Source organism: Tubulanus polymorphus, chromosome 6 (genome assembly GCF_964204645.1).
Source record: "Tubulanus polymorphus chromosome 6, tnTubPoly1.2, whole genome shotgun sequence".
Taxonomy (NCBI): Eukaryota; Metazoa; Nemertea; class Palaeonemertea; order Tubulaniformes; family Tubulanidae; genus Tubulanus; species Tubulanus polymorphus.
In genome coordinates this window covers 14,679,541-14,706,704 of record NC_134030.1, presented here as the reverse complement: position 1 = coordinate 14,706,704, position 27,164 = coordinate 14,679,541, and the positions used below count along the sequence as shown (strand labels likewise).

The window sequence follows — 27,164 nt, the reverse complement described above, 5'->3', positions numbered from 1 at the left end:
TTAAATATGAATTATTTTACTCGTTAATACTCGTTACTTTTTATGTTAAAAATTATATTTTATCATTCGAAATCTATATTTGATCTTATTTTCTAGATTATTCTGTTAACATTTTACTCTCACTTTTAAAACATGAATATTTTAATAGGGATAGTAGGATAATTAATAGGATAATAGGGGTTCATATCAAAGGTTGAAGGGGCGAGTGAGTAAAAAATTAAAATAAATTCGAGCTTGCGAGGATTTATTTCAATTTTTTACTTACTCGACCGTTCGACCTTTGGTATGAACCCCTATTATCCCTATTACTCATATCCCCTATTGTCTCTCTGGCCATGCAGTTAATTAGAATTTAATTAAATTAGGATTTATCGGTAAGCCGTTATCTATTCATAAATGAAATCAAAATGGAAAATGTAATAATAATAATCGATAGGTGAATTTATTTAATCGTTAAAGGCAGAATACATAAGAATATTGGGACTCGAAACCGCTAGCATTGGAATCGACGTTTCATGTAAGAATTCTACATTTGTCCCTTGAGAGGACCCATGTCCCGTCACAGGCCCGGGTCCTCTCACCTTGACGCTGCAGTTAAACCGTTACCGATAATAGGCCTAACTATATACTGTATCAACAAGAAGGTAAATAAATAATGTTCCAAAGTAGAAATAGAGAATAAGGTTTCGAACCCGCACTCAGAAAGGTAGGCCTATACATTAATAATTATAAATACAATTCAACCAGAAGGGATGAAGTAAATACATGAAAATCCGGAATTACCCGACGCTAGTTTAGTTACCTAATCGTTGGTGGTAAGCTTTTTATAATCGGATGGGCTTATACCGTTCAACGTTAGGGATGACAAGGGCCAAAACACGGTTGAAAAAAGTAACACTTCAAAAATTAGTCTGAATACCAGTCGTTGTTACGGTTCCGTACAACGTCTGACGCTAAAGTATCATAGGCCTATAGATAGAGGTTTCACCCAGCACTGGCAGTGGTTGTCTCCACCAGTGATCTACGATCCTAGTGTAACCAACCACCCAGACGCGTGCATTCAAATTCGCTGTACAGTTGCCGACCAGAATTTGGTCAGCCTTTTTGTCCGTGTTCAAACTGCGATATCTCAGCATATAAACAACCGATTTTGATGAATAAACTATGTACACTAACCTTATGATGTCTTACGTTTGTTCGACATTATATAATTTTGACGATAAATCTGATTCTAGTACGATTAAATTCAAGATACAAAAATGATGCGCTGTTTAGCGATGAGACACGCATCGCTCAAGTTGTCTTGTTGCTAACGAACTACAGTGTTACAATGCCTAGTTTCAAAGTTAAAAAATGGTGTCATTTTTGCTTAGGCCTGCATTTATATCGCATCAAGCACGGACTATGATGAAGGAACCTCCGAATGAATATAATAATAAGAAAACTGAATGTTTGAGGTTTGTAAAGAGAGTTTATTTTTCACAATCGGTTTGATGAAACTGGATTTCTAGTGGTTTAAAGTCACAGTGATTTAAGAGTATTGAGAAAATGTCGTTCGTGTCTTAGTGTCTGTGGTACATCACAGACACTAAGGTTCTTGGTGAAATAGAGGTTAACTCCTGTTAGGCTAATTGCAATGCAACAACTGATTTTAGTGTCAAATCAAACCTTTGTACTAAAATAAATAAATTAGTTGCCTTGTTGACTTTGAAAACGTGTTTTATAATAAAATCTTTGATGATTTAAATCGCGAACCGGAGAATTTATTGATTTGATTTGAATTGATTGCCACTATCGGGATTTCCAATACGGACTAATTTAACAAAATGTGATAATTCAATACGTATGTCTCTCTAAAATTACTCTAGCCTAAATGTTATTTTTTGTTGATAAAATGCATAAATTTTGGTTAGGCTAATTTTAACCTTAATAATTTGAAACAAGAATAATATCTGCATTGGCACCAAGTTTAAGTTCGAATCCGTAATTTACACTCCCATCATGCACTACGAAAAGCCACCATATTTGTTATGTTGCTTCACTTCAACTGTTTTTGAGGCGACTAGTCAAAAGTTTTGAGCTACTACGATCGTCAAAAGCTACTTAGGATTACAAATTTATACACAATCAATAGTTAACTTCCATCTGATTATAGAACAGTCAGTTTGAGGTAAGTTGATGGTGTTTTAAGGGGTGAAATAGATGCTCAAAGCCTCGTCCCTCAAAATGAGGGACGAAAATTAACCTTATATGAGCACTTTCGCCCTAGACGTTGTTTCAGGAACAACGGCTAGGTACTAGACTATTCAAAAATATACTTTCTATTCACTTTTCAGTCCACAATTAATGGCTTAAATCACAAACTAACACAGGTAAACCTTTCGAAGTAATCCAATTTTATGTTTCGAGCGATTAATCAACATTATTTTGAGAAATTAATCAATTTCTCCACAAATTTCGCCATTGACCACCATTTCTCTGTATTGCATACATTTGGCATGATAGAATAGGTGACCTCCAAGGATTTATATAACTTTCAAAACGAAACGACATTTTTTATTTTTGATAGTTTTCCAACTTATATTTCAAATCTTCGTGTTTTCCACAATAAATGATGAAAAAATAAATTTTGGTTGAAGAAAACGTGAATAAGTGTTGATTTCTTAATTTTTTCAATTTCGTCGTTTCGTTTCGTTAGTTTGTGTTGTGGTCCTGGCCTCAGTCCACGGGTGCCGGCACCCTCCACACGTTTTCAAAATGGCAGCAGTCGAATCGACGGAAATTTACTCACACTTTACGGCCGATTTGCACATGTATTAAGATCGTCAGGTGAGGTTTTATGGGGATCAAACAAACTACGAATATGTTGTGCGTTGATTACAACAGAAATTAGACGGATATCTTAAGAGACAATGAAATGCCAGGCAAATTACTCGTGAAAATTTCATTGAAATGACCTTCCCATTCCTGACTGTGGTTTGTGAAAATATCGGATCGTGAAACTAAACCACAGTCAGGTTACTGACTAACCGGACGCGAAACATCGACCAGGCCTATGGGATATCGACAAATTCAAGTCATCAAACGAGAAATTGCAGAACTTGAATTTGTCGATAGGCCTATCCCGTATTAAAACTAGCCTAACTGCAACTGTTCTAGCTTCAGAATGTCTCACGGAATCCAATGCAGTGATTTATTTTATGATATCTTCACTAGCCATGATAGAAAGTAGATTTTGGGCCCAGTTTTTATCTCAGAATCATGTAGTCTAGTACCTAGCTGTTGTTCCTCAAACCGGTCATCCTTATTACCGAGATGACGTATTTTACCGAGATGAACCGAGATCAACCGAGATGAAATTAAATTTGACATATTTATTTATTCCTTATCGATTTTTACCATTGAGATCATATTATATCAGTTATAAATGCCTGCTGGAGTCATATTTTACATATTTTGTCGGATATTTTTGTAGAAAAATAACTTAACTTTACCAAGATAAGATCGTCGATCAATCAAATTCAATGAAATTTTATTGCTAACCGAGTTTACGTATTTGGAGTCAAAATTTTTTTAAATAAAAAAAATATGTAAAATATGACTCTAGAAGGTATTTATTAGCCTACTGATATAACATGATTTCAAGTTTTAAAATCGATAAGAAATAAATAAATATGCTATATTTCATTTCATCTCGGTTCGTCTCGGTAAAATAGGTCATCTCGGTAATAAGGATGACCCCCTCAAACAACATCCACTGTTGTTTATTTCTGAATGCAAATTCCACACTGACCAAATTGATGCGTAATAAAGGTAGATAAACCGATTATTAACAAAATTAAGGACAAAAACGTCGCACGGAGAGTAGGTGTGACAGACAGTAGGGCGAAAGTGCTCATATAATGTTAATTTTTAGCGTCTATTTCACCCCTTAAAACACCATCAACTTACCTCAGACTGACTGTTCTGTAATCAGATGGAAGTTAACTATTTGTGCATAAATTTGTAATGCTAAGTAGCTTTTAGTAGGCCGATCGTAGTAGGCCTAGCTCAAAACTTTTGACTAGTAGCCTCAAAAAACAGTTGAAGTGAAGCACCATGACAAATATGGCGGCTTTTCGTGGTGCATGGTGGGAGCGTACGGATTCGGACTTAAACTTGGACTGACATTGATGCCGATGCAGATATTATTCTTGTTTAAAATTCTTAAGGTTAAAATTGACCATAATTGATGCGTTTTAGGCCTATCAACAAAAAATAACATATAGGCCTAGAGTAATTTTAGAGAGATAGCCTATATTGAATTTTCACATTTTATTAATTTAGTTCTTTTTGGAATCCCGATAGTGGCAATCAATTTAATTCCAGGGATGAAAATCTTCCGACCATAGACGGATTTCTGACCTTTTCTAACATTTTCTTTATTCTTGAGAACAGTGTAAATCACCTCAATCGCTTTAATCACCTAAATCATGGGCGTCACATCGGAGCGCTCCGTAGTTAGGAGTGCTCCTTAAGATGGTTTTCGGCAGTTGTTAGCACAACTGTGGAGTCGGAGAAACCAATATGGCTCATTCAAAAAGCAGCTCTAATTCAGGCCCAAACTATTAACATTTTGACCAAAAGGAAGTAAGTTTTTTGGCTAAAAGTTACCGATTTTTTTTCCCCAAAAAAATTCTTTTTTTTGAAAATATTTTCCGACTTTTTCAATATGGGCCGTTTTTACCCCTGCAATTCAAATCAAATCAATAAATTCTCCGGTTCGCGATTTAAATCATCAAAAATTTTATTATAAAACACGTTTTCAAAGTCAACAAGGTAACCAATTAATATGTTTTAGTACAAAGGTTTGATTTGACACTAATAACTTACTTGCTAGTGAAACCCGGCCGAAATTAGTGAATTCCCCCAACAGGAGTTAACCTCTATATGATACTTTAGCGTCTGACGTTGTAGGGAACCATAACAACGACTGGTATTCAGACTAAGAATCATGACGATCTTTCAATAGGACGCCATATTGGATAGGGAAATGTTACGTGACGATTTGTCTAAAGTGTTTGCTGAAACGATGTTACTGGGTAATCAGTGCATAGGCCTATAACTTATCCAATTATCAGTGCTAGTCAAATTGTCAGATACATTCCCTTCAATACGTTCCCTGTAAAAATATACATAGCCAACGCTAGCTTGGCCGGAAATAACGCCAGAGATAACGACTTTGAGAACCCGTATAGGCCTAGAAGTGCCCTCAACGGGAGATTCACCATCTTTTTACGCTCGCATCGGTGTGAGCAAGACTGCTTGAATTGTTTGGTTGGAAAATCGGTTGAATTTATCGGTTGTTAAACGCCCATCTGGTTGTCAATATATGATTAACAGTCACTGATCGAGACAGAGAAGTGGAAGATTGTCGATATTGATCGTGATCGGTCGGTTGGGGGATCGAATCGAGTGGATTTTCCGCCCCCATAGGGCAAAAACGCTGTTCTGGTGTGAGTTGCACTAGGTTTTTCGGGCAGTGGGATTCGCACCTCGCGTGCCAGAAATGCCGGGCGACCTTACACGGAGCTCCGTGTTCTAGGGCTCAGATATGTGCAACATGTCTGGAGTGGGATGAAGCCACCTGGAAACGGGCCGACAAGTCTCGCTCCTATGCTTCTCGGAAAGAGAAGTCGAATAGTAGCGTTGACAATACGTCAATGGTTACTAACTCTCCGAGTATTCCTGCTCCCCCGGCTCTTGATCGACCGGTCACGCAGGTTTCGGACCCACCTCCTACGGGAGGTGCGCCGGGTTCAGTCCCGGCGGATTCCGTCTTCACGGGATCTAATTCGCGCCAACGGGCCCGGTCACGTCTGATTTCCCGGTCCCAGTCGCATTAAAGAACTCAGTCCCCGGTCCGGTCTCAGTCAGGAACTCGGCGGATCGCTCGTTAAGTGCGCACAGTGAGCGTCGCCCACAAAATTTTAGGATCAGAAAGAAACCTCCCTTGGGAAGCTCCCCTCTGGACATGCGACCCAAGAAAAGTCAGGAGCAGCACATTACCCCGGCGATCCAGGAGCTAATCGAAAAAGGAGCCCTGCATCGCGTTTGGGGTCATTCCTCTCGGGGTTGGTATTCCAGGATCTTCACCGTTCCCAAGGCGTCCGGCGGCCTTCGGATGGTGATAGACCTCTCTCTACTAAACAAGTTCTCGACTGCCCAAAATTCGAAATGACGACCCCCAAAGGAGTCATTCAAGGCCTGAAACTCGGGCAATGGGCTGCTTCTATCAACCTGAAAAACGCTTATTTTCAAGTGCCGGTGCACCCGAAGTCACAGCAGTATCTCCAAGTGGAAAGGCGTCCACTATCAGTTCACGTCCCTCCCCTTCGGCCTGGGTTCAGCCCCTTGGGTATTTACCAAGGTCGTAAAGGCTGTCCAGAAAAGGCTACAAAGGAAAGGTATTCGTCTTTTTGTATACCTAGACGATTGGCTGGTGGTAGGCAATTCGGAGGAAGAATGTCGAAGAGCTATCGGAGAGACGCTCGATCGATCGTGTTCGGGAATTAGGTTTCCTCGTAAACGAAGAAAAGTCCCAGCTGGCCCCATTGCAGAAATTCCTTCATCTCGGAATTTTTTTCGATCTCGTTCGCGGGATAGTCCGGCCGGCGGACAGCCGAATAGAGGAATTCACATCGGCGGTTCTCGGCTTGACCAGTGGAACACAGCGTTCCGCTCGTTTTTGGTCGCAGGTGTTGGGACCGATAAGTTCCATGTCTCTGATCGTCCCTCTGGGTCGTCTGCACGGGCGTGCTCTGCGGAGGTTTTGGAAGACCTACTAGTCTCTTTCCGGCGATTTCTGGGACTCCCTGCTGCCTCTGCCGCCGGTGGACCTCCTTCCAAGCCTGCTGTGGTGGACTTGACCGCGGAACTTAATAAAGGGTTCCTCATTGGCTCCCCTCGATGCTCCAGTTCTCCTATTTACGGATGCCAGCCACTACGGCTGGGCACTCACCTCGAAGGTTCTCGCCGGTTCTGTCAGTAGCGCACCTAGCGGACGAACTCAATCTGGTCGCAATACGCCCTATCGCGTCAAGATCGTCCCATTCCGACGGAATGGTCGCTACATCAGGAGGTGGCCAACAAGGTGAGATCCCTAATGGCGATGCCGACCTTGGATCTATTTGTCACGCGGTTCAACCCTCGGTGCCCAGCGTTTGTGTCTCCCTTCCCGGACGGCCAGGCATGGGCGGTTGATGCATTAGCTCAAGACTGGGAGGATCTCCATGCGTACGCATTCCCCCCGATCCCTCTCATCGGCGAGGCACTCTCCTGGTTGGAACAAGCAACCAACTGCGAATTGGTCCTGGTGGCTCCCTGCTGGCCAACCCAGTCATGGTTCACCATTCTGATCCAGCTCTTGTGCGACAGCCCCAGGGTTCCCCCGGTGTTTTCGTCGCTTCTGTCGCAGGGTCGGTTCAAATGACACCCCAATCTACATTGGCTCAATCTTCATGCGTGGCCGCTGTCCATTGAGTCTCCAGAGTGAAGGTTTTCTGGCAGACGTTGCCTCATATATCGTCACTTCGAGACGACCCTCGACAGGTCTCGTTAACGACTCCAAGTGGGAGCTCTTCAGTAATTGGTGCCGTGGGAGACAGGTGGATCCTCCCTCACCCTCTGTAGCGGATTTAGTCGATTTTTTCCTTTTTCTTTGCAAGGAAAGGTTTTCAAGTCTGTGGAGTGAAAGGCTATAGGTCGGCGATCTCCCATACCCATCGCTTGGCAGGCCTTCCGTCAGTCACGGCAGATCCTCGTATTTCATAGCTGATTGCGAAGTTTTCCATTTCTCGTCCGAGGGTGGTCCGGGATCTTCCCCCATGGGATTTGATGGTCTGACTTCGGCTCCGTACGAGCCTTTAGCAAGAAGACCGTGTTTTTACTGTGTTTAGTTATGGCGGCGCGCAGGTCGGAGCTTCATGCCTTGTTGGCTCGGCCTGGTCATATTGTTTTTGGCCCCCTTGACCAGTTTGTTTAGCTTCCCCCGGGATTGTCGTTCCTGGCGAAAAACCAGAAGCCATCCTCTGTGGGCAGGGAGTGGAGAATTGAGGCGCTGACTCAGGGAGTTTCCGGTGATTTGCCTCGGCCTTGTGCCCAGTCAGGGCTTTGAGGATGTTCCTGTCCCGCTCCGAGCCCATGCGTAAGTCCAGTGAAAGACTTTTTCTCCCTCTTTCGGAGAAGTCGGAGTCTGGGGGTTCGAGAAATATGTGTCACCCTGATATAATTTGCGTATTTCATAATCATATAGATCTACAATGTCATATCGATCAGTTCATAACATTTCATAGCTCTACTACATATTAGTAATGATAATAATAATAATAATAATGATAATAATAATAATAATAATATAATATAACTTATGACTATAGTGTCAATATGTGCTTTAAGGTCGTAATCAACATGTGACATTACTCAATATGTTTTCACAATAATTAGCTATAGTCAGTGCTCATCGATAATTAATTAATGTCTCTCAAATGTGTCACTAGGTGTTTGTTTGTGAGTCCTGATGTCTACAACTTGTCTGACACCTAGTTCTCACATTATACTCATGATTCTGTATATAAAGACTATGTAAAGCTATGATAATCATTCTCATTCCGGGATGCAATAAAGATTGTACATATAAGGTTTAACTGCCTTGTTGTTCCTGATGGATGGAATCCTGTACCGCTGGTGTAAATGCTAGTTCCCCAGCCAGCCTGCCGATACAACAACCAGCCGGTTACATATGTACTGAGTCACTTGTGATCGTTAGCCGTGAATACATTTTCCGTGGTAATGTTGCCTTTTGTGGGATTCGACACTGCTCACCACTATGGTATCGTAAGCTTACCGGTTTCTGCAATTCAGGTTATTAGGATCGCTAGCGTTGCATTGTTTTACTTCCGGGTTCGGATTTCACAGAAAAGCATTCCGAAAATTGATTATTTTGTCGTTAATCATCGTAATCATGTTGTAAAGTAAGAAATTAATCATGCCAGCCCGCCAATGGAGGGTGAGAGAGCAGCAGAAGGCATTGGAGTCTGAAGCCAAGCGATGCTGTACTTTTGGAAGCCTGTTTAGGTATGTTTTTCATTTTTCACAAAAAAAAATAAAAATGTGACTGATGTGTAGCAGTAGTGTAGTATATCGATTCGTGTAACAGACTAACTAATGAATTTGGGCCTTATGGAAAGGGCACTTTTCGTGTAGGGTATAATGATTTTAAGAGCACTTAAATTGGGTCTTATTTTTAAAAAGGGCACATTTTGTGCGAGTTAAATTTTTGTGGGCCTAGAATTTTAAAAAGGGCACTTATGTGTTTTAAATGTTGAAAACGGCATCTTTTGTGTGCGGGCCCGGGGTGTATTATTTAAAAGGGGACTTAGATTATTTAAAAAAATAATCTGGGCGTGCCTAATCAATTTTTAAAAAGGTTACTTTTTGTGTTTAAATGGTCATTTTAAGGGCATCTTTTGTGCGCAGGCTCGGGGTGTAACCAAAAGAATGATCGCAATAGTAACAATAACCAACTAGCCAATCAACAAGCAGCCATCGATGATGAACCAATAGATGAGATTCAGCAAGCAGCCATCGATGATGAGCCAGTACTAGATGAGATTCAGCAAGCAGCCAGCGATGAGCCAGTACTAGATTAGATTTAACTAAGAGTGCCTGATTATGTTTATTTTTATTCACTTTCAATGTATTTAACAAATATTCTATTTCAGTCCCTATACTATAAATAGTTCCCAGTATGGCAGACAAGCAACATTTCAACAAATCAAAGAGGCAAATCCAGATAAAAACCCTAAGCCTGGAATAAGAGTGCTGTGCCCAACGCAAAGTACGTGAAAATTACGCACATCTACGTGATTTGTGGGATGTAAGTAATTTACTTAAACACAACTGGTTGGCAACCTGAGTAGTCCAGGAATCTGTGCTTGAATTTCAATTTGATATATTTTTCCCCATCTTTATGGGCCAAATAACTTGCTGTGGCAGAGTATTCTGGGGTTAATGGTTCCAAATTGAGATCTTTAGACAGCAATTCATAAAAAAGTAACCTCTGAGACCTAGAACTTATTTACTTTTTGTTGATGATGAAAGAACAAATGTTAAAATGAAGTATCTTTTTCTTTAGGAATCTGTTACTAATTGTTACTAAAGTCTCCGACCAAGACGTGCGTGCCAGAATCAGTGCTGTTAATGTCAGGATTTCTTCTTTGGTCTTTGTCTGGGAGAGCTGCTCTTCGAACAGGTTGAAAATCTTTCCCGTACCCTCCAAAATCCCAATACCAGTGCAGCAGAGGGACATGCTATCACGCGGAAGTGTGTGGACACTTTGAAGAGCGTAAGAAATGATGGCAGTTTTGATTTATGGTATGAAAAAGTGTACAGAGTCTCGTAATGAAAATCTTGGTATAGATGAACCTATATTACTGAGGCAGTGTAGAAGAAATCCTTTGTATGAACATGGAACTGGACAGGAGTTCACGCATACTTTGATTTCTCAGTTGATAAGAAGTCGTTAGCTCGAAGCTCTGGATCTAGTAATGAATAGTGTTTTTCCAGGTTTGAGCAGCCAGGGTATACAATTTATCAAAATGTCGAGCAGTTGTTACTGAAAGCTGCTACTGGCTTATGCTATAAGGATGAATTAGACAGTGTGATAAGGACATCACTCCATCCGGTGATGTTCAGGCAAATTGACTGGAGGTTCAGCAGATCTTTTAAGCTTGAATTACGATTCGAGATGTGATTAAAAAGGTTTAGATGCGCACCTCAGCAGAAAAAGAATTCTTATCAGAAATAGTTACTGTGTTACTGTGTTGTTAGTTGCTATGCCAGCCAAAAACGCGGTTTCAAAAAGATCCTTCAGTGCTCTCTGTTTACTGAAAGCTTACCTGCGGTCAACTATGACTCGGCAGCGGCTGAATCATCTAATGCTCTTGCACGTGCACAACGACGTCACTGACTCCTTGTCTGCTGAATCAGTTGCATCAGAGTTTATTGCTGTGAGGGATATCTGAAGTCAGTACTTTGGTAGCTAAACATCTTGTTTTCATAACTGATCCCAATTTAATTTGTCTGTCTCGTGCTGTTTTGAAAGCATACCGGGTAGTGTTATTTTATCAGGACGCTTTTATGGTTCAGTACTGGATAAAAATATCTCTACCCACAGAAATATCTGCGATGTCTATATCAGTCATCCCCTCCGCATGGTTTTTACATAGAGGGAATGACTTAAATGATGACGAATGCTCGCTGCTTCTTGACGTAGAAATGTGCTGTACTATAGTCACAAGTTGCTTTGTTCTGAGGCATCAGGTCCAAATTAAATGGAATGATGAACAGTTGGCTTCTTAAACTTTAGACGTTTGATTGGAATCTGATGTATTTGAGTCACTATTTTGCACTTTAATCGCTGTTTGTTTCAATACACTTCACCATGTTGTTATGGTTTGGGTTCTCAGAATGACTTCACACTTCCGGGTTGGGAAGGCATCAGCGCGGCCAATCGAAAGTCTCGTTTTAACACTAATTGAAGAATTGAAAATTAATTTCTTGACCACTAAATCAATCAATAAGTTATGATTGATGATAAAAAATACTTTTAGCCATATCTCAAAAACCTCTTCATGACCCCTATAAGTGATGGTTATAATGTTATTGTCTGTAGTTAGCGAATGAAATATTGTGTTCACCAAAGAATTGCAATTTGGGTTATTCTACTGCTGGTATACCTGTGTAAATAGTTTACTTACTGTAAGTAAAGACTAAGTTACAATTTTTTAAACTAATACATAAAAATCAATGAAATATTGTGTAAATCAAAAATTTACAATTCGTAAATCAATAATTTACTTGCTGCTGAAATGTGTATAGACTAGATGTATTTAACTAATCAATGAAATATTGTGTGTTTATCAAAACTTTGCAATATATAAATCTTTACCTGTATTTTTGCTGCTGAAATTAGTATAGAGTTAATATTTTTGACTAATACATAACAATCAATGGAATATTGTGTAATAGAAAATTATCAATTCACTACCCTAAAGTAACACCTTGCTTAATTGTGTCCTGGTACATGTATTTGTTTTGATGCAATATGATTACATCAGGTCAGTGAATTGCTTTCTCAGTAAATTGTTTGTTTATTTCTTTCACTCAAGAGTTTTGAATGTGTTAATGCTAGTAACAGTATTGATAGAATAAAATCCATTCTCCATTCTGAATATAATAAAAACCCTTGATTTTTAGGCCAGCCATAGACTGAGCCTATAACCATACAAATGGAGCAAATTTAAATGACATGGTTGCCAGAGCTAAGGCTCTTTGACTGTGAAACTGAGCATAAATTCATACAAATCATTCATTAGAGCATTATCCGTTCTCCATCCTCTATGAAGCTGAATTTTGAAAGAGGGGCTCGTTAAAATTTATATGAGCTTTTTCGCAAAAATATCCGTTTTAAAAAACCAATCAGAAAGCAAAGACTCCTCTATGATTGGCTTAGCCGCAGAGATCAGCGGGTGTTCACGTGGGTGAACCCGCGGTACGTCTACCGTGTTACTTCTGGGTTTTATTTTAAGATCTAAAATTGTATTTCAATATCGATTTCTCTGAAATATTTAGTTGATTTGATTTTTGGGAGGAATATTTTTATTTGCACTAAAGAAAATATCATTGACAATTGTCCAAAGTTCGTGAAAAATAGCTTTTTCTCAAATCGGATGGATGACCTTGATACGCCAATTAGCCATGTGCTCAAACTGCAAATTCAATCAAATTTTATTCTGCAATAAAACTATCCGATTCAATTTTGTTTTATTGAACAAATTTTAGAAAATTCAGTTCTATTCTGCATTCAAATCAATAAGACCAAGGAAAAAGATTTATTTGAGGTATTTGTTCCTGCCAGCTCCAGTTGCTGTCTGTGCTACTTATGAAAACACAATATTAGCCTGGGATTGACTAAGTCTATGGGCTGGGAGTGTATTTGGACAAATGTAACCCACAGAATGCGTCATTTGCCATTTTATGAAAAGCTGACGGGCTGGCCATAGTGCCCCTTTGGGCTCTTGTTATTGATTTTACATCTATTTGGTCCAGGAAATGCTCCAGAATAACCTTTAAAAAAACAGTTTTCTCAGGGACCCACAGAAGTTCATGTCAGGGATATTTGTCTTTTAATCTCCCTGGCCCTATGAATTGAATGATAATATATGATATTGATCTTTTGTATTTATATGAATCAGCATAAGAAAAATTTGGTCGATCGGACTCAAGATGATCGTCCTATGACCTTTTTAGTGCCCAAAAATGTATATTTTGACCCTAATTCTGAGTCCTGTAGCTTCTGACTGGTTTGCCATTTCGCATCGAAATTTGTGATGGATTCTTTGGACAGGGATGTTTATACCTGAAACAGGTATTTTTGATCGGCCAATTATGAGGCAATTGGTGGCCATCTTTGTGTCATCAGTACTCAGGTGTAGGTTGGAAAAAGTTTTTCCATATTATATTGATACCTAAGCATGTTGTGTTACCACAATCAATTGGAAAGTTGTAGCTCATAACATGTTCTATGATATTGGTGTTTTCAAGGTCATTGGTTTTGTATATGGCCACCAAGGGGCGTTGAATAGTAGAATAACTTAGTATTTCCTCATTAGATTGGTACCTAGGCATATTTTGTTACCATGATCAATTGCAAAGTTGTCGTTCATGACATGTTCTATGATTGTGGTGAGTTTCAAAGTCATTGGGTTTTTTTGTTCACCAGGGACATTGAATATTGAAATTGTTAGATTGTTGAGCATTAGAATCCACTTCCTAAGTGGGCATATGGTGTCCCTGGACCCCTAGTTATTTTTTGGTCTGACTTACCATTTTTACGTTGCTATGCGCGTGAATTGACAAGAAATTTTATTTTTCTTCCTCAAATTGAATGGTTCATTGTTTCAACAAATATTCTAAACAGATCTTCACTTTAGATATAATACCCATTCAATATGGCCTCTGGTTAAAAAAATGGTGACTATCTCGAGACAAAATCCAGGCCGAAAATTTACTTTCTAGTGAAGATATCATAAAATAAACCACTGTTCTGAATTGCTGATGAAATTTTGATTCTGATACAGTGATATTTAATGTAATTGACTGAACCATTCACGAGAGGTGCGGATCTGCTCTTTTACCAAGAATTACTCTAAATGTTATTTTTTGTTAATAAAATTCATTTCGGTGAATTTTACCTTAAGAATTTGAAACGAGAATAATATCTGCTTTGGCATCAATGTCAGTCCAAGTTCAAGTCCGAATCCATAATTTACCTTTTATCATGCACAAAAAGTTGCCATATTGTTATGTTGCTTCACTTCAACTATTTTTTCATGCGACTGCAAAAAACGTTATGTTTCCAATGTCTTCGTTTTTAACGCATGCACATTAGTTAGTGTTGGAGAAATTCTCTATTCCAAAATTCTCTAGTGCGCAGGCGTCACTACGTGTCAGAACTTTCAAAACTGGGTCATGTCAGTACGCATAATGAGCGTGTGTTTTGATGACTCCAATGTTTCCGTTTCTATTAGGTTTGAATCCCAAAATGAATTTAGGGTTTCAGCTGCTTTGCAGAAGCCATATTGTAATTCTCGTGATTATTCCTTCACTTTCCATACAGTTCTTTTTCATAAAATGTATCTCCTCTCAGATTCGCCTACTAACAGCTTATAAACGTAATTTTCAATTAAGAGAAAAATATAACTCATCGTCTGATCGTTTCGAATTTGTGTATGGTAATTTATTATGAATTAATATCACGTAAAAGAATTTATCCAGGTCAGAAGAGCGAACAAGAATGTACGTAGGAGTGAACCTAATATCTAAGCTTCATGGAATTCTAATATATAATAGCTCTATGAACCGGCTTGTGAACTGACCCGGTAGCGCTGCGGTGAACATGCTGGACTAACGTTCAGTAGAGTGCGTGTTCGGAACTGGCCTAGTTTTAATCCAATCAATTCCAAATTTGGTTGAATGTTCTATGGACCAATACCTACAAAGTACAGAGCCCTTCTTGGATTTGGCCACAAGGGGGCACCCCCTAGGTATGCAGCTTCTATTTCTTCAAATCACACAGCGGAGCTATATAAGCCGATAGGCTCCTTATTGATAATTTAAATCGTAAACCGATATATATATATATATATATATATATATGTGTGATTTTTTTAAGGTATTTATGATTAGATCTAGATAATCTTGGAATGAAGATGAGTACCGTGAGTAAAGCTCGATTCCGTCAAGTGCGGCAGTTATATAAACAAATTCTACAATTACACCGTGGTTTACCAATTGAAATGAGAGCAATGGGCGACCAATACGTAAAAGATGAATTCAAAAAACATAAAACAGTCAATGAAACTGAAGTGGATCAGTTTATTAATGGCTGGAAGGTAAGTCTCAGTTTCAGTTCTAATCAAAATTGAGTTAATCCATTAGCACTGTTCAAGCCACCTGAAACTGCCCTGACATTTTTTTCGTCTGCCGCACAACTCAAACCCAATTGGTTATATTAAATTAGACAACGAAGTCTTGGGAATACCATAACCTAGAGAAATCATCATCTTCAGATTTGAAATTCACGTTTTTAAAAGGGGTTCGTGAGAGAAAAGAGACTCCATGATTTGAAAGTTAAACAATATGTTTCCATGCCTACCAACTGAAGTTTAGTATGTAGGCATGATAACATATTGTTAAAACTTTCAAATCACGGAGTCACTTTTCGCTTTATAACCCCTTTCAAGGAAGACTTTTTGGATTATCCTTAAATACGGTTTCAAATCACACACAGGAACTTGACACAAAAGGATTTTGACCCCAGTATCCTAGGTACTATATAAAAAGACAAGGGAGCCAACTTTCCGTCAGATCGGTCGCTAGGTATGTCGATAGGTAATAAGTTTATATGGTGTGAAGTTTTGTCTGGCTCACGCTATTTATACAATTATTGACGTACCGGTAGTGTTTCAACTTATTGTTTCAACCTGTGGCACTGTGAAATCTCTTGTGTCAACTCAACCCGACGCTGAGTTTGACTAATTGTCAACTTGGCTAACTCGACGTTCAATAGTGCTTACTTCAAAGCATCATCTGACGGCACGGATGGTCGTTGAGAGCATTTACCGGCTGAACCTGTAACGGAACCGGCTACACTTCGCTCCCTCAATTCGTGAATTTTAGATTCGAGCTTCTTGATTACGACCATCACGGATGCATAATATTCTTCAAACCAGGATTCTTCGGATAGTTCAACTAACTCATCGGTGAGTAAAGGCTCGTACGTGTTATGAGAACGACGTAAATTCTCAAGCGAATTCAATAAACAATCGCACTCGCAGGACAGGACGGTAGACGATTTCGCAGTCCCGAGTAACGCTTCACACGAATTGATATTCTTCGTGAGCCATCCAGCATAAGCCTCAGATTAGCTTTCAAATCCGCAATGCTCGAGGTAGGCGCTAGAACATTCTCATCTAGGTCTTCCATGATGGATGAAAAAGTTTTAACTCTTTCTAAGTCAGGGACAGAACCCTCAAGATAACATAAAAGTAACTGTGGAAAACAGTTTTTACAGGAATGCTTTATTGAACTTCCGTTAACTGAAAATACAAATAACATATCAGATCAAACAAATAAACGACGTTGAATTACTCAGATATTGATCTATGTATTACATATGTATAACTACTTATAACTTCGTTTGCAAACTATGAATTAAGATCCACCCGTCAAGTAGGCTGGTGGCGTAATGCGACAAGAACATGCTATGCGAACGAGTTTTATTGCAGGAAATTTGTAGCGTAAAAAGGGGATTACAGTACAGTACACTTCGACAACAGTAGAGCTACAAGTTAAACCCCTACTTATCAGATTATGATCAAACAGTTTGTGAGAATGGGTATTCTTTCGAAAGGGTTCTTTAATACCTTAGACAGGTATTTTTGGTCAGCCAATGATCACACAATTGGCGGCCATCTTGGTGTTATCAGTAGTCATTCGTAGGTGGAAAAATGGTTTTCCACATTATATTGATAACTTAGCATATTTTGTTACCACAATCAATTGTGAAGTTGTAGCTCCTAGCATGTTCTATCATTGTGGTGAGTTTCAAGGTCATCAGTTATTCTATATGGCGACCAGAGGGCGTTGAATAATACAATAACTTTGTATCTCTATATTATATTGGTACCTATACATATTTTGTTAGCCTACCACAATCAATTGCAAAGTTTTTACTCATGACATGGTCTGATTGTGGTGAGTTTCAGAGTTATTAGATATTCTATATGGTCACCAGGGGGCATTGAATAGTAGAATAACTTAGTATTTCTTATTATATTGGTACCTTAAGTCTGTCTCAGCCCAGTTTGCCGCGGCATTTGTTAGGCAAAGGAGATCAAATGTACGCATGTTAATTAGTACTGACAGCTGAAGTGGCTGGACCTCGTGCAAAGATTCAGTGAGTCAGCAAAATCAGCTGACTGTTGCTATAGTAACCGTAATGAGTGGGTAACAGGAGCAAGAATGCAAACGAATCTAGTTATGCTTTACTACCTTGTTGCATGTCAGCTATATCTTAGAATGACTTCATGAATTTTCAGTTCTTGGAGTATCCAAAAGTGCATAACTTTTATACACAGTTTTCATGTTTGTTTTGAAGTTGTCAGGGGTGTTTTGATGGACCAATTTCCTGGAATCTGTTAAGATTTAGAACATACAACACAGCTGGAGAGGCAAATAAATAAGTAAAATGTAAAAATATCACTTCAGGAGACACACAATATTTGTTATTTATTCAATACAAATAAATTAATCCACCAGAGATCCAAATCAAAGCGCATTGATATCATAATCATAGTCCATCTCCCAGGATTCACCCCAATCACTGTCGTCTGATTTCGATTGATCTGAGTAATCACTATCGTCTCCGAGGTTGATAACAATTTGTTCTATGACATTGTCCATGATGCCCTCTATCTCGATCATTTTATCCTCCACTTTTATGACATGGGCTATATAGTTCTTCCAATGATCGGCAGTGACACGAGACATGGCATCAATTGAAAGTAATTTTACATCATCCAGCTTAAAGGTTTTATTGTTCGCAGCTGCGCATCCTTTGATGTTGGCCCATAACATCTCAATCACAGTGGTATGGGGGCAACCTCAAAACTGAATGGCCATTTTCTTCCGCCAAAACATCCACTTTGTACGAAAGATAACGCGGTTTGTGCTGAAGAATGTCAGGTGACCAAAATATGCTTTTCTGGCTCAACCAGACCTCCATATCCTCTTTCAGTGAATTCGAAGTTGGAATGCTTTCCATTCTCACGGAGTGGTAACTCGCATTGTCCATGACGATCACTGAATTAGGAGGCAACTTAGGTAAAAAATGTGTCTTTGAACCACTTTTCAAAGTTTTCTCCGTTCATATCATTGTGGTAATTGGCATTTTTCCCTCCTAATTTAAAAATTAGTTTGCCACCTTACAAAAAACCATCTTTGCTACCAACATGTAGAATTATTAGCCAGTCAACTTTGCCGGTTGGATCTTTAAGGCCTGTTGTCAATCCATCTAACCAGGCACTTTTACGGCTTTTAATGTTCATATCCACCGTGATACTATCAAGGACTGACCCAGCATTAAGCCAAGTTTCATCCAGGTTAAAAATTGGCCTTCCTTGTTTGCGCTACTTTTTAATTCCTAGCAAATACTTGTTGCGACAGCTAACGATTTCATATTTTTCTATCAACAAACAATTTTGCGCTCTCTTTTACGCTAAACTTGAATCCAATATCCCTCAAAATTCTGTGAAGTGTGGCCCTGGATATTTTGGGGATATCGTCACCATCTTTGCATTTCTGCAAAATTTTGTTGAGAGTCAGTGGTTCATTTATGCGGAAGAAGTCATGAACTATACGACGGATGTTCGAAAGTACCATACCATCCAGACCGGCTATATTTTTACCATACTGGGGTTTTAAATCTTAAGGTTTTCGCGGTGTTTTAACTCGTCCAGTGTCCTTCATTTGTTTCCATATATTACGAACTGATCGCTCGCTTACCCCTGTTGCCTTCCAGTTTCAATATCCACTTTTTCTACAGTTAATTTCTTGTATTTTTCTCGAAAATAGTTCCAAACTTTCAAAATATAGTTCTTTCTTTAGAAATAATCGGTGTCCATTAAGAATGTTTTTTTCAATCCAGAAGAAGTAGATGGTGTCGCAGGCATCATGTAGAACAAAAACAGGAAAAATACAAATCCGCAGGAATAAAATGATAACATTTTTATAACTTTTCGAAGACGTGTTTATGGTATGAAGGCTACACATATACTGGTCAGTAAGATACCTACATAATATGCACTCTTGGATACAGCTGCCAGATATCCTGCTGTGGAGATCGTAGTTGCCATGCAGTAACCACAGGAATCAGGCAATGTTATGATAGTAAAGCTTTGATGTGCCGCGGCAAACTGGACTGAGACAGACTTCAGGCATATTTTGTTACCATGATCAATTGCAAAGTAGCTTATGACATGTCCTATAATTGTGGAGGTTATTGGGTTTTGCATATGGTCAACAGGGGGCGTTGAATAGTAGAATAATCTAGTATTTCTATATTATATCGGTACCTCAGGCCTCGAAATTGGATAAATCAGACCTGCAGCAAAAGTTCAAAATGCTGTGGGTTGCTAAAGCAACTGACAGCATTTTACCAAAGACCATCAGCATTTTAGAATCCCAACTGGCCTCCGTAATTGTGAAAACCTACGGCAAAAATCAGGGTTTGTAGCGGGCCTTGAAATCCTTGAATAGCCTTGAATTGTCAAAAGGAAATTCAAGGCCTTGAAAAGCACTAAGGTCTTGAAAGTAGATTTTAGGGCCTTGAATTTCGAAAATGTTGCAAATCTGTAGATTTATGATTTTTTTGTAATGATGGAAATTTGATGGATAACAGAGTGACAATGTCTACTGCATGGTATATAAATCGTATTGATTTCTTTTTAGCCCACTTGGGACTTTAGTCCCAGCGGGCTATTACGTTCACTTTTCGTCCATCGTAGCGTTTGTCCGTCCGTAGACGGAATCCAGTTATTTTGGGAAGTTTTGAAGACGCTTCAAGGTAATGTCTTGATATTTGGTTCATACATGTATCTACCCTAGACACATCTTCAGCCCAAAAACTGGCCCTGTTAGAATCAAGATGGCGGACTGGCAGCCATTGTTGTTCGCCAAAATCAGCACTTTTTACGCATTTTCGAAGTTTACGAGGGAAATTTTGAAGACACTTTGATCAATTACCTTGATCTTTCGATTATATTTTGATCTACCAAGCGCCCATCAGCATGCGAAAAATTGGGTCCATCTGACTCAAGATGGCCGTCTTATGACCTTTTTAGTGCCCAAAAATGTCAATTTTGGCCAGAATTCTAGGTCCTGTAGCTTCCTATTGGTTAGCCATTTCTCATTGCAATTTGTGATGGGTATTCTTTGTAAAGGGATGTTTTATACCTGTGACAGGTATTTTTGATCCGCCAATTATGACGCAATTGGCGGCCATCTTGGTGTCATTAGTACTCATTCGTAGGTGGGAAAAAGTTTTTCGACATTATATTGATACCTAAGCATATTTTGTTACAATAATGAATTACAACCTTGTAGCGTATAACGTGTTCTATGATTGGGTTGAGTTTCAAGTTCATTGTTTTTTGTATATGGCCACCAGGGGGCGTTGAATAATACAATATTTTAGTATTTCTATATTATATTTGTACCAATACATATTTTGTTACCGTAATCAATTGCAAAGTTCTAGCTCATGACATCATCTTTAGTGTGGTGAGTTTTAAGGAAATTAGTTATTCTATATGGTCACCAGGGGGCTTTGAATAGTAGAATAACCTGGTATTTCCTTATTATATTGGTACCTAGGCATATTTTGTGACCATGATCAATTGCAAAGTTGTAGTTCATGACATTTTCTATGAATATGGTGAGTTACAAGGTTATTGGGTTTTGAATATGGTCACCAGGGTGCGTCGAATAGTAGAATAACTTAGTATTTCCATATTAAATTGGTAACGAGACATTTTTTGTTATCACAATCAATTACAAAATCGTAGCTGCTGACATGTTTTATGATTGTATTGAGTTTAAGGTCATTGGTTTTTGTATATAGTCACCAGAGGGCGTTGAATATTGAAATTGTTAGATTGTTGAGCATTTGAAACCACTTCCCAAGTGGGCATGGTGTCCCTGGACCCCTAGTTTCATATCCTTGGAGACCTATGTTGTACAGTAACTGTCTATTTGAGTCATTTGGGAAACCCAATGCTATGTACATTCATGATGAATCATCACTCAGTTATGTGTTATGGCTTCATGTATTAGCGCTTTTGACGGATATGGTGTCAATTGACTTGGACCATGGATCCCCTCTGAAATCCCGCCAAAATCATCTGGGTGGTGTTTTCATCAGATTTAATAAGAAATGATTTTTTGCTTGATATTTTCATCTTAAGTACTTGCAAAAAGTAAGTTTTCTCCCATCATTTGAATTCAACCGAATACAATTTTCACACTTATTTTTTTCCGTTATTTTCGAGAAAAATTTGTACTTCAACTAATTAAAACGTCATTAGTGTAGGTCAGTGGCTCAAAATTATTAAATTTCTTAAAAGTAGCTGTAGTTGGCTGTGTCAGTCAATATCGGTGAATTCGGGTCAGCAGTGGCACAACGAACCCTGTTTTGATTGTTTTTGAATGGATGAAGCGAGGACATATTACCGTAAAAAAAATTTTTCATGGGGGTAGAAAGCCTTGAATGTGCATCTCAAATGGCCTTGAATTTTGGTTGGTCTTGAGGGACAGAATAAATGTACAGAATTTTATTAAAGATAGCAGAGTTTAAATAACTACAAAATAGAAGAGAAACATCTTTTGACATACGCGGCTCACTGCTAATGCCATATTTCTTCAAAATGTATGCTGGTTTTCTTATCAGTAAATCTGGAGGGAGCTCTCTGACTGAAGTTAGATAGATAGGTCAAGTGGCAGCGCTTTTATAATGCAGCGTCAAGAACTGCAGTTGATTGATGACTGACCTTTATTGTGAGCCAGTTGTGCCGCAGTTTATTTATATCACCTGCAGCAATAATAGAAATGAATTTACCGACGGCATTTCTGCTGCCGGTAACGAGACCAACGGGCAGCAGTTGTTGTGTAACAAACGACAAATGCCGCCGCTGCTGCTGGTAACTTCGAGGCCTGCACCTAGTGAGTTTCAAGGTCTTTGGTTTTATAATTTCAGAAGAGTATCCAGTTAGTTAAAAAATAATAAAAATGCAACTATCACAATCTTCATGATGAAATTGAGTTTATTTACATGTTCAAACGTTTCGATCGATTTCGACTCATCTCTTCGAGTCCTTTTCAAGAAATGACATGAAAAGATACGAACTATGCACAGTATACTATTACTAATTACAGAGAATATCATGCAGGCATCTTTGGTTTTAGTATATGGTCACTAGGGGGCATTGAATATTGAAATTGTTGAGCATTTGAAAATTCTTCCCAAGTGGGCATGGTGTCCCTGGACCCCTAGTTTAGTATGCCAACATTTTAACAACACATATATATATATCGATACTTTGAGAATGTTGGATACCTAGGGTTTTAAATATGCTAAAATTTTAGCAATACATGTACATAGATGCCACAAACTTCTAAACATCTATTTCTGTTTTCATTTTGTAGAATTATGTCCACATCATGTCTAAACAGCTCGTTAAGCGTAGTAAATTGCAGCAATATGGCAAAAATCTAGAGGAAGACATTATAGAAACATTAGATGGAGAAAAACTTGGACAATTACATCTGTTGAAACAAGAAGCTAGCCTGCCCATCGATCAGGATAACAGGGTCGGTGAAATGACTGAGGCTTGGCCTCCTATACCAGATAACCCAAAATCGTTTAGCTGATGACTTTTCATAAGCAGCTTGCATAATAAATTGTAATTACTTGTGACCTGAAAATATTAAGCAGCAAACTAAAAGTATAGGTCGAGGTCTGAATATTGTAGTCGTAAATTCCAGGATTTAAAACGATCTAATAACCGATTTCTTCTGTACCGGTATTTTAACTTCCGCGGCCAACATTGGAAGAGGTTTCCATGACTCAATATTCAGCCACCCTCTGATGTGTGACATCATATGAATTTTAGGCCATCCCATATTAACGGTCTGTTTGCCGTAACCCGACCGACCCGACTTCAAAGGTACCGTGAAAACTTTTTTTCTGGGGTTCATTGAAATAAATTTTATTTTTGACAAAAACGGCCGACCGACCCACTGCCTACGTATGAGCTACGTATTATATATGTTTGAATTCAAGTGTGCATCGTGTGAAAACATGCCTTGTCAATGTGGCCTAATTTAAGTTTTCTAGGAAACTGGCAGTGTTCCAATAAGCTGACATTCATTCTCATAGTGACTACATCAAAGCTGGTAACGTAAAACCGGGCACATATTCAATGTACTGTTTCATTTTTAACACAGAGATGACGCTCTGGACGAAGTTATAATTTTAGAATAATTCTCGAAATCTACGCTATTAGACAAATTTCCCGTGAACAACGTAGATGATTTTTGCGATATTGTTTCCATGTAAAAATGTGATAAATTTGTTTTTTGGGCCCAAAAATTTAGCAAAAAAAATTTTTTCTTACCTACCGACTCATCCTGAAAAGTTGAATCGGTGTTACGGCAAACAGACAATTATTTTGGGATGGCCTTATTTGAATATTTTTCTCATATTGTGAAACATATTTTTTTCGAAAATATAAAATAATTTCCCTGCCACGTCTACCTGTACCCTACAAACTTTTGGACGTGGACCGTAACCAAATATATATCTTTGGTCTTATTTGACTACAAAATAATTCTTAAAGAAAGATAAAATACAATGTAAACTTGTGGAATTTTGATGTCACGAATTAGGTAAAAAGATTTTTAAGCAATGCCCTTACTCCAAACAACCTCTAGCTTTCAAGGTAAACCACACTTTGCCCATAGGCAATTTATTTTAGATTTTTGGCGAAATTTGTCCTTTTCGATTTAATTTATAGACCAACAATAATGTCTTTTAGAATAGTACCCTTTTGAGTAAAGGAAAATGCCTAAAATTGTCTTTTTTGATTTTGAGCAATTTATTTTATTCACATTTTGAAAAAATTTTTCAACGGCATATGAAAACTGCGACTACTGCACGTGCTGCATGTGTGATAGTCTGGATCCGCGCCTGCAGTCAGTCAGCCCACAAAGTGATGTAACAATACCTATAAATTCAGTTTTCCTGGTGTTTTGGGAAGAATACTCATTGATTGATTACAAATAACTTGTAAGAAATAATTAAAATATTGACAGTGTGTGGCAAGTTTAAACTGCTTCAATAATGCCAGTTATATGTGGAATAGTAAAAATAATCATTGAATACAAATCTATTTCTCGAATTTTATGATCCTTATAACCAAGAAACTCACATGACAAGTATATATTAGCTTTTGGAAATACCTTTAAAATACTAGTAATAATTGAAATTTGTCTTGTCTAACAAAATTAAAGGATTGATTGATGGTCAGTAGTATGCAGATAGTGAGATTGCAAAAACATTTTCATGCACAGAAATTTGATAGATGTAGGTTTCATGCTTCAGCATTTGCCACTCTTATAGAGGTAAAGACAAAAAAGCTGATGGGTATGTACTTTTGTTTGATAAAAGCTTAATAGATAAGAAGCTCCAAAAAACAGTGTGATATTCACTTGCATTGCTTTTGTAAATACAGTGGAACCCAGTTTTGGATATCGTAACTTCTTGCGGCTGTCAATGGATGGGCTAAATGTTAATTGGTCAACTTTTGAAAAGCTACAAGATAGAAATAATCTGGAGTTTGATGGTCAGAAGCTGCTGGATGTTGCTGCACAAATTGCTACTGAAGTACAAGCAACTGGTTGGGACATATGTAACAATTTGAAAAGTGTATGTATTCTTTTTCGATGAGACCCCTGCACGTTGAGAAGATTATGAAAATGTTACTTGAATTAAACACTATGCTGTATATTACTGTAGTCACAGATGGGTAAAAAACATAAGACCTTGCAGAAAAGAAATAGAGATTTTCCCATCGACGGAAATATGTTGAAACAGTCAGGAAAGCTTAAAAACCCTGACACCTCATATAGGACAGTTGAAAATTTGGTTTTGGGCTATTCCATGTGACTGACGTTACAGTTTTTAGCAAATCCTCGAGAGGAAATCATTGTAGATATGTTAAAACATTTCAGTCTGATAAAGATTTTAATTACATACAATCTAAGAGGGAGCTGCTATACATTAAAAGAAACAGTTGGAACTGGAGCACATTATTCTTCTTTTGGTAGCATTCAAAAGTGGTGTGACTGACTTTTTGTAACGTTGAGAAGCATTTTTTTTGGTTAAAACTATACCGATTTACACTACAATAATTTACATTTGCTGATATTTTTTCACTATATTTAGTTTATATTTTTTCTAATTTTAATATCTTATGTTCAATTTCTTGTGAAACATCAACTAATCAAATAATTTCAAATTGTTGTTTTGAAGGTTTTACTCCGTTATCTATTGATGCCATGAATGTCTTTCTGTTTCCCATTTATATAGAAAAAGATTAGGAGTGCGGACGAGTAGTACTCTCCTACTCTGGCCTGAAAACATCATTTTGCAATAATACACTTTTTGATATTAAATTTTCTGAAAGAAAGATGATGACAAATTGGGAAGGCCATATCTGCTATGTCTGATGTTAAGTGGGGTTCCTTAAGACTCTGCGCCTTTTCTAATTTCAATCAACGATATCTCTGAGAGATTCATAGCTTCTACTAATTTTATACTTTTGTGGATGACAGTAAACTATATGGAGATATGGCAATCCTTCAACCCAACAATTTCGAATACTCATGTGGCAGCTGTAGGAAAACCTGTTGCCCGCAGCTATATTTCGTTTTATTATTTTTTTTGGTGAAATTTCCAAAGGCATTCTGATTTCAAATTTGACTGTTTTATTTAATCGCCACTTGTGACCGTCAGGAGCAGATAGAAAAATTACAAAATCTTTTTTCGCCCATGGTTAACTCAAAATCAAATCTCTCAGGCAGAAATAGAAAATACAAACTTGAATTAAAGTACTCAATAAAATTAGAGCAGCAATAGGGTATTGATACACCGGTCACAATCCTCTCTTTAATCGTTATCTATAAAATACTTGAGTAAGGCCCTGGCGAGAGAACGTGTCCGTGCACAAATCCGAATGAATAAATACCGGATGATAATATTGAAGATAATATATTTTATTTACCTTGAACAAAGATTGATTTTCCTAATCCCTATTGTATATGAATCCCTATCGTTCCGAAGGTTCTCCTGTCCTGCTGTCGACACTCGTCTTACTAAGGTACAGATTCTCTCCTCTCTCTCTCGATAGCGGCCCCCTTTTGTAGAAAGAACCGGCATTCTCAGAATTCCGATTCTCCCACGCAGGGTCTTCCGCTTTTTGGCAAGGAGCAGCTACCCAACTTTCATGACCGTTTTTAGTTACTAAAAATTTAGCCCTACTCATTTGCTGATCTAAAGGTTTTTTAGAAACTGATTTGCTGATATAAACTTTTTCTTCCAACCCTCCTGTCATGACGCGTTGTGATTTACTCACTCCTTGCTAGTCGTTGTTGAGAGAGCAGCTATTGTCTGTGAATTACCAACGAGCGCATACAGACAACAGAAACTTCAGACAGCTAGTTTTAACATTTAACACAAATAATTTTTCTAAAACATTAGCGATTATTAACAATTTGTTCTTAAACAACATCTAGATTACTCAAATTAAATATCTTTTCAAAACTTTGTTTTCTTTTCTAATTACAGTACAAATTCATTGTTTCTTTTTTAATTATTATAATTAACTACGATTCGGAATACATTGTGATTGATTATCAATTCTTAAATTATTTGGAATACTTATCCT

General features: G+C 38.1%; 1 protein-coding gene across 5 annotated transcripts; it reads left to right on the top strand.

Moving 5' to 3' along the window:
* Positions 1 to 548: 548 nt before the first annotated feature.
* On the top strand, positions 549 to 25,579 carry LOC141907523 (succinate dehydrogenase assembly factor 3, mitochondrial-like). Of its 5 annotated transcripts, none has more exons than XM_074797188.1 (3): positions 549 to 644; positions 15,275 to 15,494; positions 22,864 to 25,579. In XM_074797188.1, exons 2-3 carry the CDS (start codon positions 15,306 to 15,308, stop codon positions 23,086 to 23,088), a joined length of 414 nt encoding a protein of 137 aa, XP_074653289.1. In that variant the 5' UTR covers positions 549 to 644; positions 15,275 to 15,305; the 3' UTR covers positions 23,089 to 25,579. The 5 variants fall into 5 exon arrangements, with proteins under 5 accessions (XP_074653289.1, XP_074653293.1, XP_074653291.1 ...); XM_074797192.1 differs by having other exon boundaries at positions 551 to 644; positions 15,289 to 15,494; XM_074797190.1 differs by having other exon boundaries at positions 635 to 706.
* The last annotated feature ends 1,585 nt before the right edge of the window (positions 25,580 to 27,164 follow it).

Bases quoted from the DNA above. Each gene is read 5' to 3' on its own strand.
- LOC141907523 (XM_074797188.1), top strand. From the start codon at position 15,306: ATGAAGATGAGTACCGTGAGTAAAGCTCGATTCCGTCAAGTGCGGCAG. The intron at 15,495-22,863 runs GTAAGTCTCAGT...TTCATTTTGTAG, and splicing joins AGTTTATTAATGGCTGGAAG to AATTATGTCCACATCATGTC.